The sequence below is a fragment of the Podarcis liolepis genome (genome assembly GCF_965112155.1).
Source record: "Podarcis liolepis genome assembly, chromosome: 3".
Lineage (NCBI taxonomy): Eukaryota > Metazoa > Chordata > Lepidosauria > Squamata > Lacertidae > Podarcis > Podarcis liolepis.
In genome coordinates, this window is record NC_139557.1 from 84,227,295 (window position 1) to 84,246,386 (window position 19,092).

A 19,092-nucleotide genomic window follows, 5' to 3' on the forward strand; every position below is an offset into this window, starting at 1 on the left:
AAGTGGGGGAAAGAATCCTCACAAAGCAGCAAATAAGAACCCATGTTAAACACACCCTTCCATCCAAGGCTGGTCCAATAAATATTGTTGTCTAAGGCAAAGGACAAAATGCTGCCTCCCACTCTCTTTCCCCATATAGAAGCCAACTGGAGTAGCAGTTTAATTTTGATTTAGCACTGGGGAGGGGACACTTTATCCTGCCTTGAAGGAAGGCAGTCCGACTTAAAGAAGGAACCCACCTGCAGCTTAGCGCTCTAAAAGGCCTGTGTACTGCTCCTCATCCCTCAGCACCTCCTGCTGGAGAAGCCACCTTGCTCAGGCCAATGGTAGGGCCGACTCTGCCTATGTCCTCTTTGCTCCCCTCTACACTGGTAGGCAGACACAGATATTATTGCAGATAGGGCTTTCTTTTCGGTGGGAACTCACGAGAACTCAATTCCAGGACCTCTCAGGTGGGAGCCATTGCCATTCTGAGAGAACAGGTGTTCATGGTGAGTTCTGGCACCTCCTTTTCTAGGAAAAAAACCAGGCACTGATTGCAGACACCTTGAACTCATACGCCTTTTAGTGAGAAAAACTAATGCAAGCACCTACAACTCGTGATGCAGCTATGGAGGAAGCCTCGTTTGCAGGGCTTCCTATACAATAAGCGGGTTTAGGGCTCTGGTCGAGTCGCCGCGCCAACATCCCTCACGCGCGTCTACACGCTGCTTGGGAGTCGCCCCGCACAACCGACACGCGCCAGCTGGAGCCGCACAGGGCTCCGCGTTCCTTTCCACGTGCGGCGTGCGCGCGCAACCACTCCCTCCCACCCATATCTCCCGGCCCGGGAAGAGGTTTTCCGCCAGCACCTGACGCCGAACGGCGTGGTTGCGCATGCGTTGCTGCCCTCTCTCCCACCGACCGACCCGCCCACCTCTCCCAGGTTGCTTCGCGCGACTAGCATGGCGGCTCCCTAAGGCCGCTTAATGCACATGGGTTAGACTCGCCACGCGTCAAAAAAAAAAAAGGAGGAAAGGAAAGGAAGCGGCTTCTCCTCCGTCTCGTCTGTAGAGCAGGAGCGCGTTGAGAAAATGCGGGCGTTGGAGCGTGTGTTGCTGAGGGGCTTCCCCAGCGCAGCGGAGTCGCCGCGGTGGAAGCAGAACGAGGCGGCTTCGGCTGAAGGTAAGGCTTCGGCGAGCCAGAGCCAGCCTTCGTCGCTTATCCTCAGGCGCGCGTTGCCTCTCGCCCTGGCAGCCGGGTGGGAGCCCTGTCAAAGCGGCGCTTCGCCTGCCGGCAGGGCTCCGTTTCCTTCATCCTGCCTCCCCTTGCCCTGGTACCTCCTTGAGTGGGAAGTGGGAACAGCGGGCGGCGTGTCCGCGTGTGTCTCCCAAAGGGAGTAGTCGCTGGAGTTATTTCTTTGCGGGGCTGCTGCAGCCCTGGCAGTCGTTGGAAGTGCGAAGGGTATAGTGCTCGGTGAGATCCGGCTGAACCTAAGACATCAAGCTTAACCCATCTAAGAGGCGGTTGTCAGTGCCGCCTGCTTGTGTTCCGGGATGGATAGGAGACAAGGAGTCATGGGGGCGTGGAGAGGCAGTGAGTCTGACATCCAACAATCAGTAGATAGCATTGTCACTTTTTCTCCTCTCCCCCGAAAAATAAAATGGAGGTTTCACGTATTTGAGCTTCAGTAGTGGGTACGAATGTCGCTCATTATGATATAGACTGCCCCGGGATGCTGGGTAACTGCGTTGCTTTGCAAATGATTAATCTGACAAGTTTTTGCTAACCTTTATTATAACTTAAGTACGTCATGCTATTTCATGCTTACTGTCCGACCATTACAGATAGGCTCTGTGAAGTCGCAAAAGCCTTTAGTGATCCTCCTCTCAATACTGTTGTTGCCACAGAGACTATTTCCAGTTCAGAATTTTTCTGATCATGGAATGCAATAGCCACGTATTAACAGTGCAATATTTTGTAAATCTCATGAGATGCGCTTGCATGACAAGTTGCTTTTAACTGGTGTTTTGAGCAGTGCTGTTTTTCTAGAAAAAGAGGGGCCAGAACCCACCACGAGCACCTCTCTCATTCTCTTTAGAATGGCAATGGCTGTAACTTGAGAGGTGCCAGAAAGTTATTCCTTAACTTTGGTTATTAGAGGTCTGTAAAGGTGACCGTAGATATCAGGTTGGATTTCTAACATAGAGGCCCAGTTTGGATTATCATTCAACGTTTCAGAAACCTTGGTTTATGAGCCTGTGAATGAGCATTTGGCCCAAGCACTCTTTCCCTGCCTCTTCCCTTCTCCCATTGCACACTGGCTTCTGTGTGAAATACAGTTCTGTAGCCACTGTCCTATACTACAGTTCCCTGCTGCATCCAAGCTGGGGAACTCTGCATAGGTGCCAACTCCTAAGGGCCAAGATCCCTTTGCCCCTCCCAAAATAAAATATTTGAGGGGGCCAGGGGCCCCCAAAGTTGATGAACATTGCCATTCAAATAGAGTGAGTGCACAGTGTACTGTGATCAATTATGTGAGTAGGGCTTATCTTCCAAATATTGTATTCAAGTTGGCATCCTTGGGCCCAAGTACGTGAAGGAGTGCCTTCAAGCACGATGCCCTCCCCTTTTGGGCTATGGCACTCCCTCTTAACTAAGATTCATTTGTCACCCATATATTTAGATGCCAACACAAAACATATTTATTTTTCCAGGGTTTTGGTAGCTAGCTGCATGTTTTAACAGAGGGCGTTTTTTTGTCCACCACTTTGTGTCTTAAAGGTTGTTCCTAATCAGTCAATGTTTTAAATGACTGTTCCGTGATGCTGTGTGTGTGGTTAGCCACTCCGGGGTCTTCAGGGAAGGACAGCATATAGTAATGATAGTTAGATATAATACACATTGCTGTCTGAAAGAGGGCCTTGTAGGACCATCAAGTCCAGAATCTAAAATTACCCAGCTGCACTGCTGCTTGCAAAGAATGTGTGAGGGTTAAGAGCAAATGATTAGAAACCTAATGTCTGGACAGCTGGTTCTTGTTCACAAATTTCAGTCTCTTTAAAATCTTTGTTGTAAGCACACCATAAGAGTCCAGTATGAATGCTGTTTTAATTTAGTAAATGCCAATGAGTATTTTTTTAAAGCATCCCAAATTATTTTCCTCTGATATGAGATATCTTAGAATGCAACACTATATTTGTATAGGATTAAGTCTCTTTGAAGTAAGTTACGCTTGCCTCAAGTATACATTAAACAAGATAGGATTCCTAAGACTTTCATTGTGTTTTATTTTAGAGAGTGGGTCCTTGTTGCAGTTGTTGTTGGAAGGGAATTATGAGGCCGTTTTACTAAGTAAAGCAGTTCAGGATATTTTCACAACACCTGAAGTAACAGAAGAGGATACCATTGCCAGCTACTTAGAAAAGCAGATTCAAGATTATCTGGACTGTTCTTCTGCAGATACGGATCCTATGGAAAGGTAAAAATAATTATTTGAAGAAGAAATTTATTTTTCATACTTGACGGTATAGAAATTAATAACAATCTCAAAATAAAACAGCTATTCTGAACACATCCTAGTGTACTAGCTCAGAAATTAGGGGTTGTTAAATCTTTTGAATATTTAGTGTTCCGATTTTTCAGTTTCTCAGGCATACCAGTGGGGCAGAACTGACCCCAAAACCTGTAAGAACAAAAAACATTGTTTCCACCCTACTAAATTAATGGGGAGGGGTTAACACGTCACAAGGCAATGGCCAGTTATTGTTGAGGCCTGCCTTGAACATGGAATTATGGAGTTAATTATAAAACAAAAGTTTTATTTTTTTCAGAGCTGTCATAGTTTAACGTCTCATGTTTCACCTTACCTGTTGACAGAGGGTTAAAAACAACAACATGAATTATGAAAATAATTTGTAGGATCAATGCAAATCTGCAAATCCTGCAACATATTTTCAGTAACCCTAGTAACTGTAGACATCTGTCGTAAGAAAACTGCAAGGATTTACTATGACTATGAGACTTACATATGAGACACTTTGTACCATTTTCCTATGTGTACCTCTTGAGCCTTTTGTGTTTGTATCGTGGTTTTTTAGCCATATATTGGGGCTGATTTGTTATGATGTCCTAGTTCTTGGTGGGCGACCACATGGGAGAACACATTGAAATATTCTGAATCAAAACTGAACAGCTCTATTTGTCCTCTGTGACAACAGTCTAACAAAGAAGTATGTGTGCACATAGTTGGGCTTGTTAAAAAGTTCTACTGCAATCAGTTGTATTCATGAAAAACCAAGCTGCTTCTTAATTCAAATCTTAAGTATGCTTCTTGCGTCGTTGTTGCTGCTGTTTGCATTGCAATTGCTAAGAACTTTAATGTTGAGATTTCAAAGTGGGTTTTTTTTTAAGGCTTCCCTGGTATTTAAGGGAGGCATAAACAAAGGCAGAGAACAGAAGCAGAAAAACAGAAATGAAGAGCTGTGAAGATAAATAAGAGACCGATGGAAGCATAATGAGTGAGATCCAGTGTATTCTGAGTGGACATCCACTTGCACAACTGGGCTTCTCCTTCCTCTTCTCCCCACTTGCAGCTCCCCAAGCACCCCCAGAATCTGCACAGGAGGGTTGGGGACCCCACAGAGCAGATTTTAAAGCTGTGCATGTGGGAGGAGAGAAAGTACAATTTCTATTGCACAAGCAGATTTCCATTGTGGGCTGCCAAAGTTGGGTCTTACCCAGGCCCCATCTGAGGAATAAATATGCGCCTGGTTATTGGGATCAAAGTTATTATTTTTACATCTTGGTCTTGATTGTTATAATTGGCAACTGTTGTGATGCACAGATTGCTTTTCCATGGCATATCTAAACTGACAACCTGTGCAGATGGGGCAGGACGGTGCTTCTCATTGATGGCATTCCTATTTTAAGAGGTTAGGTGCGCAATAAGATTTGTTTGGTGCATTGGGTGAATGAGCATAGCTGACTCTGTGCTGCCCTACATATTTTAGAATGTGTACAGGCAATTTCGGCCTTTTATGTTCCATCGCCTTATGCATCTAGCCATGCAACAACCTCTGATAAATCCAGAGATAATTTTATTTTCTCAGTTTGAGGGAGATTTCCTGCCCTCCTTCTGCTTTGGGAAAAGGGTAGAGGATTCCTCCATTGCTTCTGCTAAGTTTGGAAACCATTTTTATCTGTCAGCAAAAAAATAATAATTAACAAGTCAGTTCAGTACTTGAAGCACATCAGGAAAATAAAATCTTACAGCCTTCCTTGAACAATTGAGTTAAATGTTCTTCAGATGGATATTTTTTCATGCAGATTTGTACCTGTTCCGTTTTTTGGTGCATATTCCATCTTTTAAACTAAAGACTTGTATAGAAGGAACAGGACAGTTTCTACCTACTATTTATTTATATATGTATGACCGTATCAATAAAAATGGAATTGTTTATTGTCTTGCAGGCAAAGTGTGGTGTTTCTACTTGGTGTGGGGAGCCTGCAGTTGTTTGTACAGAGCAACTGGACTGGGCCTCCTGTTGAATTGCAACCTCAGGACTTTTTGCAAACTGTGTTACTAGAACAATACGACGAGGTACTGTTCTCTTCTCTCTCCACCACCACCACCCCACTCCCCAGGACAGTAGTATAGTCACTGTCTTTTAGTGGAAAAATATTGATATGCACATCATGCTGATCTTACCTTGCTAGGTGTAAAAATAAAAATGGGGAGAATTGCTGCAGGTGATCTTTTATTTTCCTCATGCTGAAACTGCTCCTCAGAAATGGTTCGGCATCGTCACAGAAGTTAAAGATGTATAGAGATTGTGCTCAGCTTAGGTGTACATTAGAGAGAAACCTTAAACCTGCAGTGGAAGAATCCATTTTGCTTTGATTTTAATGGGCAATTTGCATACAGCATACCGTGTATAAGTTCAAGAATTATTGACAATGAGAGGTGAGAGGAAGGACTCATGGTTTCAAAGCACCATTTGCAATGTGAACTTTCACCTGTGTTTGAATTTCTGTATTGTATAAAAACATTTTGAGGTGAATGGGCTAAGGTAAATTGGTCTGTGCGGCACGCAAATTTTGCTACCTCTTGAAGATTAATTTGAAGTTGCCTAAAGTGAGTTTCTTGTTTTCTCCTTCCAGCCCAGTACATTGTCTACAGCTGTGCTGAGTCTGCTGGTTCTAGATGGTGAATCGATCTATAGCCTGACTTCCCATAGTGTCTTGCTGATGCTAGCTAGAGCAGTGCTTGTGAATTCAAAGCATAAGCTAGAAGCTATACAGGTAAGGGGGGAAAAACACAAGGAAATACTTATGTTTGTTTCCAGCTATCAGTGGTCTTATATTATTCATATTGTTCCTTGTACCATATGCGTTTCTTGAGTAACTGGGGGAAACAGGACTAAGACTTGGAGGTTCAAAGGCACAGCGTAGTGAAAGGGTATGGCATGCAGGGTCAAATTAGTGAGTAGGTACTGAGTTGTAGCCTGGGAGCAAGTTGGGAGAAAGCAGAAAGCAAGCAATCATCAGTTGTAGTAGCTTCTGTGGTAGCTGCAGGAACAAGGCTTTCTTGCTTATTGTTCCTGAGGCAGCCACTCATATTTACTGTCTGGCTCTCTGACCCCACTTGGTGTGCTTTCTCAAAGTGACTCAAAACCTCATTACAGTGGTGCCTCGCAAGACGAAATTAATCCGTTCCGAGAGTCTCTTCGTCTAGCGGTTTTTTCGTCTTGCGAAGCAACCCTATTAGCGGATTAGCGCTATTAGCGGTTTAGCGGCTATTAAAGGCTTAGCGGCTTAGAAAAAGGGGGGGGAGCAAAAAAAAATCGGAACACTCGCAAGACGTTTTCGTCTTGCAAAGCAAGCCCATAGGGAAAATCGTCTTGCGAAGCAGCTCAAAAATGGAAAACCCTTTCGTCTAGCGGGTTTTCCGTCTTGCGAGGCATTCGTCTTGCGAGGCATTCGTCTTGCGGGGCACCACTGTAGTTAGCACCTGGCTTCTTCCCCCAATTTCAGCTACACAGTGGTTGATGATGATTTACATGATGCTGTTCCTGGTGTCCAGTCACAGGCTCTGAACTCTTCATTCACTCATTTAAAAGTGTTTCTAAACTGCTTCATGTTTTTTAAAAATTCTATAATTTTAATACTACTTTTAAAATATATACTAAAAAAATGTATAATTTTGTACAACTTGTAAAAAGAAAAAGAAAATGAGTTAACAAAAATGCAGCCCAAAACTAATAAAGCAGTATTATGTCCCAGAGAGCTTTGGCATTTTGAGTAGGCTATTCTGCAGTACTTTTACCTTCTGAACAATCAACCTGGAGATGGTTGGATTTGTGCTCCTTAGTGCCTGAAGGAGGCTCTGTCTTATACTCCTGTGCTGGGCTAGTTCTGTGGGCTGTGACAGAGTACTATGAAGCACTTGTGAGTTGTGGCAAAGTACTGTGAAGGATCCCTGATGCACAATATTAAAACCTATTTTTCCCCCTTCACTGGTAACACATTGCTGTTCCACTCATTGTGCATTTATGAACATTCATTTCTTGCCTTGGGCCTCTAAATGCCACCATGGAATAGGTGAAATGCTTTAAATGCAATTCTATTACTGTATTTCTTTCAACCAAGTCATAACAAAACTCTTTCCAGTCTGTGCTCAGAAAAGGGAAATACTTCTGCAAATACAGTAGCAAACCATAATGTCCTGCAATTACCTTATGGTAATTGCAGGACATTATGTCTTCAGACAAAATCAGCCATTCAGCTGTGAATATTCTTTGCCTTTTCAGTGTATTGTTAATTGTGTTTATTTTAATGATAATTTTTACAGTACTCTATGCATTTTTTCTGTGCTGTACTTTAATGATATATATTCCTGCTCTAAGACCATTTGGTGAAGTGCAGATTATAAATTCTAAGTGACAAATTTCTTCTGATTGGACAGCATGGAGCATATCTTTTCAGTCTGTAAATCCCAGCAGACTGCAATAGAGTCCCGACTGAAAATAATCTCTAGGGGGGTTTACATGGTAGGAAGTATAAAATGGAGTTCCTTATGTCCTCAACTGCAGTTTGGCAGCATATGCAGTGTCATTGTTCTTATAATGGTATATCTGTTGTTTCAATTTCTTATGCACAACTTAAAAAAAAATCACAGTCTCAAGTGGATCCTAATATTGTATTTTATATTAAGTGACCAAGGGCACTTTCTGAAAGCATGATCTCATGAACGCTTCCCACAGAGAAGGAAGTGGAAGCCCCTGGAAATATTTTTGCTACTTATCAGCCGTCAGGACTCTGACACAGAGGATCATGAAGTCCAGCAGGGCAAACAGCAAGGGTGCTGAACCCAGGCCCTAGCACTAACATGGGCAGAGCCAGACGCATACCCACACCCCACAAGATGGCATCAGCTGAGTCATATTCCATTGTGGAACTAATCCCTGTTACACCAGGGGTCTTGCATTTTCTGCCTGATCACCGACACAGGCATCACAGAAGGCAGGAGCTGAACTAGACATATTCAAGGAGATGACTATCAATGGCTGCTAGCCAAAATGGCTGCCTACATGATTGGAGGCAGTAACGCTTGCGAATGCGAGTTGCTGGAGACCACAGGAGTGGAGAGTGCTGTTGTACTCAGGTCCTCCTTGCGAATTTCCCACAGGCATCTGGTTAGCTACTACGAGAACAGGATGCTGGACTAGGTGGACTGGGAAGTTCAGGATTCCCACCCCCCCTTTTCCTAATAGCCACTTTCTTTTACTTATCTTTCCAACCAAAGCCAGAGTAAATCTACGGCCTTAATACAGACATGATAATAAAACATGGTGTAGTGTTATGAGGAAGAGCAGGAATGAGTTTGTACACTCCTCTGCAGATGAGAAGAGGAAGTTTAAACCTTCCATTTGTGGTTTCCTATTTTTCAAACTGTGGTTTGAATAATTCAGTCCAAGTGAATTGAACCACCAAACCTTGTTGTACATTGTGTGGTTTGAACAAACCAGAATGGCCAAATGGTCAGGGATGATGGGAGTTCTAGTCCAATGACTCCTGGCACCACATTGCTTTCAGGCCTGTCCATAATAAATTGGTTTTGTGACCTTGTTGTTCTGGGTGTTGGGAGTTGTTTAAATACCACAGTCTTAAAAAAATTCCATATCGGGAAGCAATACATAGTCGTTTGTTTTTATTGTGTTCACATAGTGATGCTTGATAAATGAAAAGCCGAAATATTAGTGAACATCCAAAAGAGGCCAAAAGGTACTTTTAAAAAACAAGTGTTTTTTATCTGGGTTGTGTGTACAATTTTCCTCAAGGCATGTTTTTTGTATTGCAAGCTTTGGTTAACAAAACACTGCTTTTTGAATCCCTGTGGAAAACTGTAGCATTAACTGCAGGGTGGCAAACAGCATTTACAGTCTAACATAAACTGCCTTGTAGGTTCCTGAACAAAGTGTCAAAATGCAAGAGCTGACCTCTCTAACAGTGTCTCCTGAATAAGTACCTTATTTTATTCAGCTTGATAGCATAAGTCATATTTCATTGTGTCCTGTGTGAGACAATACAATATCCATCCTGACAGGTGTTTCTAGAACAGTTTTAATAAACAGCATGTGATTGTTCCTTGAGATATTTTTGCCCTCAAATCATGCAGTCCTTATGATGCCTATTGCAGGCGTGTTATACCATAATTGCCTTGCACTGAGCAGAAGTGGCAAAATCAAGACTCGATGGCTAACTAAATTTCCCATTAGATGCTCTAAAAATGGTATTCTGTTACTCCATAAGAACCTCTGTTGTCTTATTTCAGTGACATTAACAGTTTTCTGAATATTCCAAGGTTTGCAATTTTTCAGTCGTTCCTCTGGGCCTCCGTTTTCCTATACAGTGGTACCTCGGATTAAGTACTTAATTCGTTCCGGAGGTCCGTTCTTAACCTGAAACTGTTCTTAACCTGAAGCACCACATTAGCTAATGGGGCCTCCTCCTGCTGCTGCACTGCTGCTGCATGATTTCTGTTCTCATCCTGAAGCAAAGTTCTTAACCCGAGGTACTATTTCTGGGTTAGCAGAGTCTATAACCTGAAGCGTATGTAACTGGATGTACCACTGTACAGTGGTGCCTCGCAAGACGAAATTAATCCGTTCCGCGAGTCTCTTCGTCTTGCGGTTTTTTCGTCTTGCGAAGCACGGCTATTAGCGGCTTAGCGGCTATTAACGGCTTAGCGGCTTAAAGAAAAAGGAAACAAACTCGCAAGACGTTTCGTCTTGTGAAGCAAGCCCATAGGGAAATTCGTCTTGCGGAACGACTCAAAAAACGGAAAACTCTTTTGTCTTGCGCGTTTTTCGTCTTGCGAGGCATTCGTCTTGCGAGATACCACTGTACTAGCTATATTGTTGTTTCTTTCTCTACAGTTTCCATTCTTTAACTAGATTCTCATAGGAAACTGCCTTAGATCGACTCAGATCATTAGTTTTTCTACGTCTGTGCTGACTGGCATTGGCTTCCTGAGGTTTCAGACAGGAGTCATTCATAGCCTTCCTTAGGACCTTTTGTATATCATCTACCACTGAATTGCACCCTTTCCTTCCTATCCCACTGTACAAGTTTCCTTTCTAGGAATATGAACCCCGTGATCTTTGTAGAAAATATTTTTCCAGGTCAGATGATCTCACTGGTACGATGAATTGACTGTGTGATAAGGTACAATTGACATGTGAATGTGCTCATAATAAAATAGAAACGTGGGGATTTGAAACCAAGTGGATTTAATGTTTTCAATATTCTTCTCTGCCGTTTTTAGACATTGCCTTGGTGGACTCTACGGTGTGTGAATATCCATCAGCAGTTGTTAGAAGAAAGATCACCTGAACTCTTTGATATTGCCCAGGCCTGTATACAACAAGGTATACTTAAAATTGACATTGGATGTTAGTGGGAGAATCACACGTTAGTGGGAGAATCACACGTTCTATTTGGATGACCGTTCTTTTCTTATATTTGGGATTATTTGTGTTTGTTTGATTGTTTAGTCCAGAAAGCCAATCATAAAAAGTTTTATGTGAACTATTTTTTAGGACTTCTCTCATAATCTGAGAGAACTATGAAAACAAATGAATTTCAGTGGACCCTGCTATTGATTTGTAAGACATTTGCTCACTGGCTATATTTTGATGTCACGCTATACTTTAGGATTATATTCAACACTGCATGTGGAAAGATCTGCCAAGGGGAATTCCCCTCCTCCTTCTTCTTCTTCTTCTTCTTCTTCTTCTTCTTCTTCTTCGTCTTCTTCTTCTTCTTCTTCTTCCCTCCCCATGCATAATCTCCTCTGGAGGATCTGACGATCCCTGCTCTAAACACATGTAAAAATGGCATTAAAAAAAAAGTCAGGTTGAGTGTTACTAGGATCTATGCACCTTCTGTATTCAATTAAATTTGCATTTGAAATGGCGTGATTTTAATGGATGCAATTAATGCCCTAAACATCAGTGTATAACTAATTGGAAAGTTGCTTTCAGTGAGCAATACAAAGCAATGTTCTCCTTCATCCTGAAGCAGCCAGACAAGGAAGACTATTATTAACATAGGAATTGTAGGAATAGAAAGAAGATTCTTTAGAGAAAAGATTAATTAGATGTCCATCCAATGGCATTTAACCTCACTGCAGGCAGCGCTGCACACAGTTTTTATGGATATTGGTCCATTTCGATTTGGAAGTAAGTCACACTTTGTTTAAGTATATGTATATGTAAGTATATGCAGGATTGAAGAAATAAAAACAAAATGATCTCTAGCAACTCTTTTCAGAAAAGGGGGGGATGATAGTGTTAATGATTAATTAGAATAAAATCCCATTGAACACAAGAACCCTGCTTGATGAGACCAAAGATTCGTATATTTCAGCATACTATTTCCCACAGTAACCACCTGGAACAGAGGCATATCTAGGCTCCCTTGCGTCCTTGGCAAGGAGCCATATTGGTGCCTCAACCCATCCTTTGTGCCATTGGCAAGGAGATGTTGGCCGCCCAGAGCAGTAAAGGATGTTGGCCACCCTGGGAGCAGGTGGGCAGGCTCCTAGCCATTCCAAGTCAAGAGTAGAGATGCTGTAATGATTGTAATGATGTAGATGATTCTGTCATACCAAGCCAGTAAGTGTTGCAGTCTTTGTGACCTCATTGTGTGGTTGGGTATATTTTATCCTTCTGTTCTTCCTGGACGGATGTTTTGTAACCCTTGAAAGCTTGAAATACTTTTCAAATACAAGCTCAAATTCCCCATAAATGTGCTGAGTTACCTATTCTTCTTAAAAAGGTTGTCTTTAAATAGCAGCCAGCTTACAGCAATATTAGGAATTAATTGAAAATATGTGTACAGTCTTGTAATCTGACAGGTACTTATTCAATCAGCTGTAAATGATTTCTAGAACTGTTCTTAGCTTTAAGTTTCTTTATCATTTGTGTAGGAAGCAAGATAAAACTTGACTGGAGCAGATTATGGGGGCATGCAGGGAGATGCAATGGGAGGAGAGCATGGGAAAGTCCCATTGTGAGAGTGCAGGTCTGTTTTGCTGGCAGATAGATAAACTTGGGTGTTTTCTCTTTCTGTTTAATGTACCCGTCTCAGCTTTGTGGATAACAGCAAAGTATTATGATCTCAGTTGCTGATATCAGTGGGGCAGATAAAGATACGGCTTCATGTTTTTCGGCTTTAACAACAACCTCTGTTTGAAATAGGATGTGGTTAGTGATGACTGTGAAGATTAATTGGAAGATAAAACAAATTAGCTTTATATGACAACATATTCTGGTTTGATACCAAGATTTTTCATACTTGAAAGCAGTATGTTGAAATAAATTATACTTGGCAGGTACGCTAAGCATCTTTTTATAAAAAATTACATCATTCGGCTATTACTAATATCTTGTAACTTTTTCTTTTTAAAAAATGTACCATGGAGCTCAGCCAGTTTCTTAAATAGAAAATCTTTACTAGAGCTATCATTCAATTCATAAGTGCAGAGCAGTAATTTTTTACTTAAACACACACACACACACACACACACACACACACACCAGTCCAGCTTCTTGATGCCAAATCTATAAATATCCAGGATATAAAGGCAAAGCATTACTGCATACTTACTATTCTGTTACTGTGGTAGGATTATATTACTGCTCTGTCTGGTCTACAACCTTGACCAGCTTCTAAGAATGTAAACCTTTATGAAGTGCTTTCATTATGGGAAAATGGGGCTGTTTGGGATGTATATATGCATGAGATCGATCCATTCTTGTAAATAGTTTGGCAGCTTATTTAATAAACTGCACTAGAAAATAATCCGGTATTTTCAGAAATTGATATTTGGATGAAATGCTTGGTACCATTTAAGGACTATAACCTTGCATGTGGTCCCTGACTTCTAATAATCCTAGACTTGTTTTTCAAGGCTGGCACTGTTTTCCCCATTGCAGGCATGATTCCCAGTCATTTTGATCATGGTTGAGATGGGAATGGCCCATGAACTCAGGTTTACCTTTGCCCTCCCTTTCTTTCTTGCATATTCCCCACCCCTGCTTTTCTAAATTTGATTACAGTGGAGTACTACTACTGCTGCTGCTACTTATTATATTGCTATCCAAAGTGTGTGAAAACCTAGAGGACAAAGGAGCCACTTTAAATTTAAAAAACTGATGTTGGTGTTGTCTTGTATTGAGTGGCAATACACAAGGTGTTTTTCCTCTGCTTCTCATTTTTTGTTTCCTTCTCAGTCCCATTTCCTAGTCGCCTCAACACCCTTCTTTTTTGTTTTGCAGTGTCTGAAATTGAAACTTTATTTACTGATGACGAGTGCTGGCATCTTGCTGTTCAGTTCCACCTGGAGTGCGCTTACACGTTTTTGCATTACTATGAGTATAAAAAAGCCAAAGAACACTTTCTTGCAGCCAAAGACATAACCAAGCTACAGATTAATTTAACAGGTATGTTTCTTTTCCCACTTCTTGAACATTAATATTTAACACTAACTAGGTTTTGTGTTACTTGAAAGTTGGAAAAGGAAGATAATAGAGAAAGTGTTCAAGAGTGCTAACCTGTTTCTGTGGTGCTTTATTTGGGAATTACCTTCGATGAAATCCTAGAACCACAGAATAAAATTATAGAATAGTAGAGTTGCAAGAGACCCCAAGAATCATCTAATCCGACCTTCCTTCAATGCAGGAAGCTCAACTAAAATTTTTGGTTTCGTTCTACAAGTATAATTTCTAACATAAGTATGTTTAGGGAAGCTTTTAATGTTTGATGCATTACCATATTTTAATATTTTGTTGGAAGCCACCCAGAGTGGCTGGGGAAGCCCACCCAGATGGGCGGGGGTATAAATAATAAATTGTTGTTGTTGTTGTTATACCTGCTGGATCAGGCCTGTGGCCCATCTAGTCTAACACATTGGCCTATTCTCACAGTGCCTAACCAGATCTTTGTGGGAAACCTACAAGGCAGTATGCAGGATCAGGGCTCAAGGACATTCCCTCTTCCTGTGATTTCCAGCAACTGGAATTCAGGTGCATATTGCCTCTTAACAGCTGAGGTGGCCACTGTGGCTAGTAGCCACTGGTAGCCATATCCTCCATGAATTTGTCTAAACTTTTAAAACCTTCTAAGTTGGTGGTCATCAGTGCCTCCCATGGAAGCAAGTTTCATAGTCCAAATGTGTCCTGTGTGGGGGAAAAGTATGTCCTTTCATCTACCCTGAACCTTCTAACCTTCATTCAGCTTCATTGATATCCCCAAGTTCTAGAGTTGTGAATGAGAGAGAGAAACTTTTTGTCCACTTTCTCATGCTATGTGTGATTTTACAAACTTCCATCATAAGACCTCTTCCTCACCTTTTCTCTCAAGTAAAAGTCCCAAATGCTGCCACCTTACCTCATGGAGGAGTAGCTCCAACCCCGTGATCGTTTTGATTTCCCTTTTCTGAACTTTGTGCTTCTTTAGTTTTCTGCGTAGGATGCCTATTCATTAGATTGCATATGTTTCCTTGAATACTGGTTGCTGGCACAGAGGGAAGTGGGAAATGGACAGAAATCCCCTCTTCAGAAGGCTTATATGTGGTCAGTCTTTAGGAACTTGGTGCATGAACTATCTCACCATTCATTGCCTCTAAAAATAAATCCCTGTCTCAGTTGGTAGAGCATGAGGCTCTTAATCTGAGTGTTGTGGATTTGAGACCCACATTGGGCAAAAGATTCCTGCATTGCAGGGGATTGGACTAGATGGCCCACCAGGTACCTTCCAACTCTACAATTCTAGGATTCTTCCATGATAATTGACTATTTGGTGGTTCTCCGTCTTTTTCAGCTAATTGTTTTGGTGCTGGCTCTGCTCTGCCTTATTTCTCTCCCCACTCCCCACTGCCTTCTCTTGTTTTATCTTTTAACTGGCATGTTCTGTAAAAAGCTGTATGATCTGGAGGAATTGCCAGTATTGTGGGATGGGTTTACAACTTGCAGCTGGTAAGCTTTGGGTGAAGAAGGAATACTGGAGTGGGAGCATTTAGAGTAAGTATTAGCACATCAAAATACAGCTGTGGTTCGTATAAACATGACTCAGTTGGGAGCCTGCTTGCTTTGATCTCTGCCTTGCTCTTTCCAATTTTAATGTCACTGAGCCTAAGTAAGTTGTGAAGTGTGAGGATGTCATGTACAATCCTGGAAGAGAACAGAGATCTTCGTTTGCAAGTGACAGGCCCACAGTTTAATAATGGTGAATGAAATTACTCGTTTATCAGTTGCAAGGTACAACAATACAATAAAAAAAATAATTGGGGCTTTTTGCAACAAGAAAGTGTTGGCTTCTCATCCTTTAGGAATGTAAGCTTGACCAAGAGGCAACACTGAGTTACTGATTTTACCTGTTAATAATGTACAAAGCTATTAGTGATCTGCTGACCTGACACATCTTGTTGAGGAAGCACCTATCACACACAGCATCAGGAGCACCAGCATTATATACCATTGGGGAGAAGAGTCGTAGCACATATTTTTCCATTTAGGTTCAATTTCCAGCTCCTTCTATTAAGAAAATTTCAGAGGTAGGGCTGGGAAAGGACTCTGTGCGCAAGACTTTGCAGAACCATGTCAGTAAGGATAAACTGAACTGGCCTAGATGGACCAATTGCCTGACTTTGCTTAAGAGAGCTGTCACCTCTTTATATTCTCAGAAATGCATCAGAGAGCACCTACCAAGTATGTTATGACAGGCGTTGCTGTGATTCTAGGGGCATAAAATTCTCAAGATTAATTACAATAAATACTTAAATCAGGATTAGGACATAGCTGGTTCATGAGCCATTCTTCTGTCCTGTTTGTTGCGCCTAATCTTTGCTCTTATTTGGGCTAGTTCTGCCTATCTGCACACAACTCATGAATTTATTTGCATCTATGGATAAACTTGTAAGTATTCATGATTGTCTTACGGAGCTGGAGTCCAGGTTCTGTTTGACTCCATGCTCAGGTTAGCATAGTTTTTATGCTGCAAGATAATGCCTTAGAGGTAAATGCCTATTTTTCAGTTGAATTTAAAATAATCAAGGTTTCAAACTATACCTGGCCTTTATCCATGCCTTAATGAGCAGCCCAAGTGGAACTCGTAACAGGGTGAAAAAATCAACAAATAATCAACTCTGATTGATTTAAACTTGCCGAGTTTTCAACTACAAGGACATTTGTCTTAATATAATTGTCCTCACAGAAGTTTCCTGTGAATTCGTGCCAGAAAAGACTGGAAGAAGAATTGTACAGTTTAATTTTAAAGAGCATGTAGCACCTGCTGTACTTTAAATTATTTAGTGTGTTGATGTCAATTGGCAAGTTACGCACAACTTCCCAAGGGTGCCATAAGCTAAGTTAACACGGTACAGCTCTTGCACAGTCCAAAACTGGTTTATTCTGTGTCAGTTTAGAGCCTAATAAGCATACATTGAAAACCAACAGTTGTTATATTTTTGGGTACTTCTAAAGTTTGGAACTGGTTCAGGTTGGTCAAGAGCCATTGAAAGTTGGGGCCAAACTGGATGTGGCACCAAATGCATCTTGGCATTTGAGGTACACATTTTTTTGTAATGTAAATTAGTGACTGATGGTGTTAATGGGGAATTTTCTCCCAATGAAGGAGCAGCTTCAGAGGGACCATTGCAGGGGCGGAGGTTAAATTGCCATTCCACACGTTATCTCAATAATTAAGTCTGCCCGATCATATTTACATTAACATGCTTGTTTTTTTAAATGCAAATATGCATTTTATGTCACCCCCAGTTTGGCCTTCCTTTGGATAATCATGACTAACACGTCAGTAGTACTGCTCCTTTATGCACCGTGAAGGCAACATTGGGTGTTCTTGGCTAGAAAGAAGCCTGCTCAGTGGAAACTCCTGTTAACACATTTTTGAGGACATTTCACATTGTTATTGTGGTCCAAAAATATATCATGACAGTCTGCCCTTAAATGCAATACACTCTGTTTAAATCAGTAGCATAGGAGGAAGCTGAGTAAAGATCCAAAACGTGTGCATTTATTTATGGTCAGAGTGAAGGAATAGGTTATTTGGGTGTCAGTACCCAGATTAGTGAGGGGACTTGCCAATGTCAAAGAGAAGATCTGTTGCTGTGGCCTCAGTGTGAGCTAATGAAGGTCTCTCGTAAGTGCTTTAGTGCTGAGGGTGAAGGGGAAAGGCTGTATTTTATCACAGTGGTGTCATGTCAGTAAAAAGCAAAACTAAGTCCAGGTAAGTCTGAATGGATTTCTTTCAGCTGAGTTTGGACCCATCAGCAGGGAGAGTGGTGGCATCCAAATTTGTAACAATAGAAGATGTTAATGCAATATGTTAAGAGCTGATAGATTTTGTTTTGACCCACTTTACATGTTGATTTACTAGAGAGGTAAACAGCTGCTTTTGAGGCTTTGTGGTCTGACTTGCTGTAACTTGAATGAACACAAATTTAGTCAAAATAAAAAAAAATTCCAACTAAGGTGCTACTGGAAGGAATTTTTTTATTTTGACTATGGCAGACCAACACGGCTACCTATCTGTAACCACAAATTTAGTGTTTTTCAAAAGCATATTTTTCTGCCAACGGAAAGGAGAAAAATATTTTCTGTTTCCATTCTGTTTGGGTTTTAAATGAGCATTGTCAGACTGAATATTTTATGAGTTAGCTATAAATCTGTACTCAACAGGGCTCAAGCTGGAGTAGCGATGATCCATAATTTAGTGGTGCCACCGTGCTATAATTAGAGAAGCTTGCCTTATAAAGTGGCCAAAACTATAGCATCTCTTTGAAACTGCATGGTAAAAATAGCCCCCCCCAAGTGCTTTGCTTAGTTTCTCGAGTATGATTAAATATGATAAATGACTTATTAATTTTGTACTTAGCTATGTTTGTGAAATTGTAATTCCACTTGGGATACATTTTGGAGGAATAATTATTCCTAATTGTTTTATTATAATTTAATTCTAATTACTATATAAGTTACAGCTCCACATACATAATTCTGTATTTTATTTGAAATCTGAACTGTCAAGGCTCTGATTCTATCTGGCCACTATCAGAATCTCTGGAAACTTGCTGCAGTCAATATATTATCCAGGGCTGCTGCTTATAAGTCCCTAAGGTAGTATAATTGAGGAGAGCACATTCCGGTTGCCTGACAATCTCTCCCAGTGGTTTCATGTAGTGCTAAATGGGGTAGAAGCTAAAATGAAATCATATTGGACCCCATAAGGCAGGGATGGCCTTGCAGATGTTGTAGGACTCCAAATCCCATCAACCCAGCCAGCATGGCCAGTGGACAGGATCAATGGGAACTATAGACCAACAACACCTGGAAGGCCACAAGTTTCCTCAGTACTGATTCCTGGAACCTGCCTCTAGGAAGTCTGTAACTACCACAGAAGGGTCATGTTAAACGAGAGACACCCTCAGTGTAGCAGTGTGTCCTTCTAACAGTAATCAGCTTTAATTGTGAAATATACTTATCAAGTGTTTTCAGTTATTTATTTAGCTAATTAACAGTACAGCTTATATTG

At 41.3% G+C, this 19,092-nt stretch overlaps 1 protein-coding gene and 1 long non-coding RNA gene across 4 annotated transcripts in view; one reads left to right on the top strand and one right to left on the bottom strand.

Annotated features, from left to right (window-relative positions):
* The window catches only part of LOC310704088, a 33,578-nt gene extending 32,798 nt beyond the window's left edge, over nt 1-780 (bottom strand). For 2 of the 3 annotated variants that reach the window (XR_014524565.1, XR_014524566.1), the window contains exon 1: nt 240-780. This is a non-coding gene — a long non-coding RNA (uncharacterized lncRNA). The remainder of the gene's footprint in view (nt 1-239) is intronic. The other variant, XR_014524564.1, reaches the window with a different exon arrangement.
* Nucleotides 781-869: 89 nt separating this feature from the next.
* The window catches only part of TTC27 (tetratricopeptide repeat domain 27), an 87,468-nt gene continuing 69,245 nt past the window's right edge, over nt 870-19,092 (top strand). The window contains exons 1-6 of the mRNA XM_083497084.1: nt 870-1,164; nt 3,277-3,460; nt 5,452-5,581; nt 6,142-6,282; nt 10,808-10,910; nt 13,824-13,988. Of these exons, the coding sequence (XP_083353210.1) occupies nt 1,074-1,164; nt 3,277-3,460; nt 5,452-5,581; nt 6,142-6,282; nt 10,808-10,910; nt 13,824-13,988 (814 nt within the window). The 5' untranslated portion in view covers nt 870-1,073. The remainder of the gene's footprint in view (nt 1,165-3,276; nt 3,461-5,451; nt 5,582-6,141; nt 6,283-10,807; nt 10,911-13,823; nt 13,989-19,092) is intronic.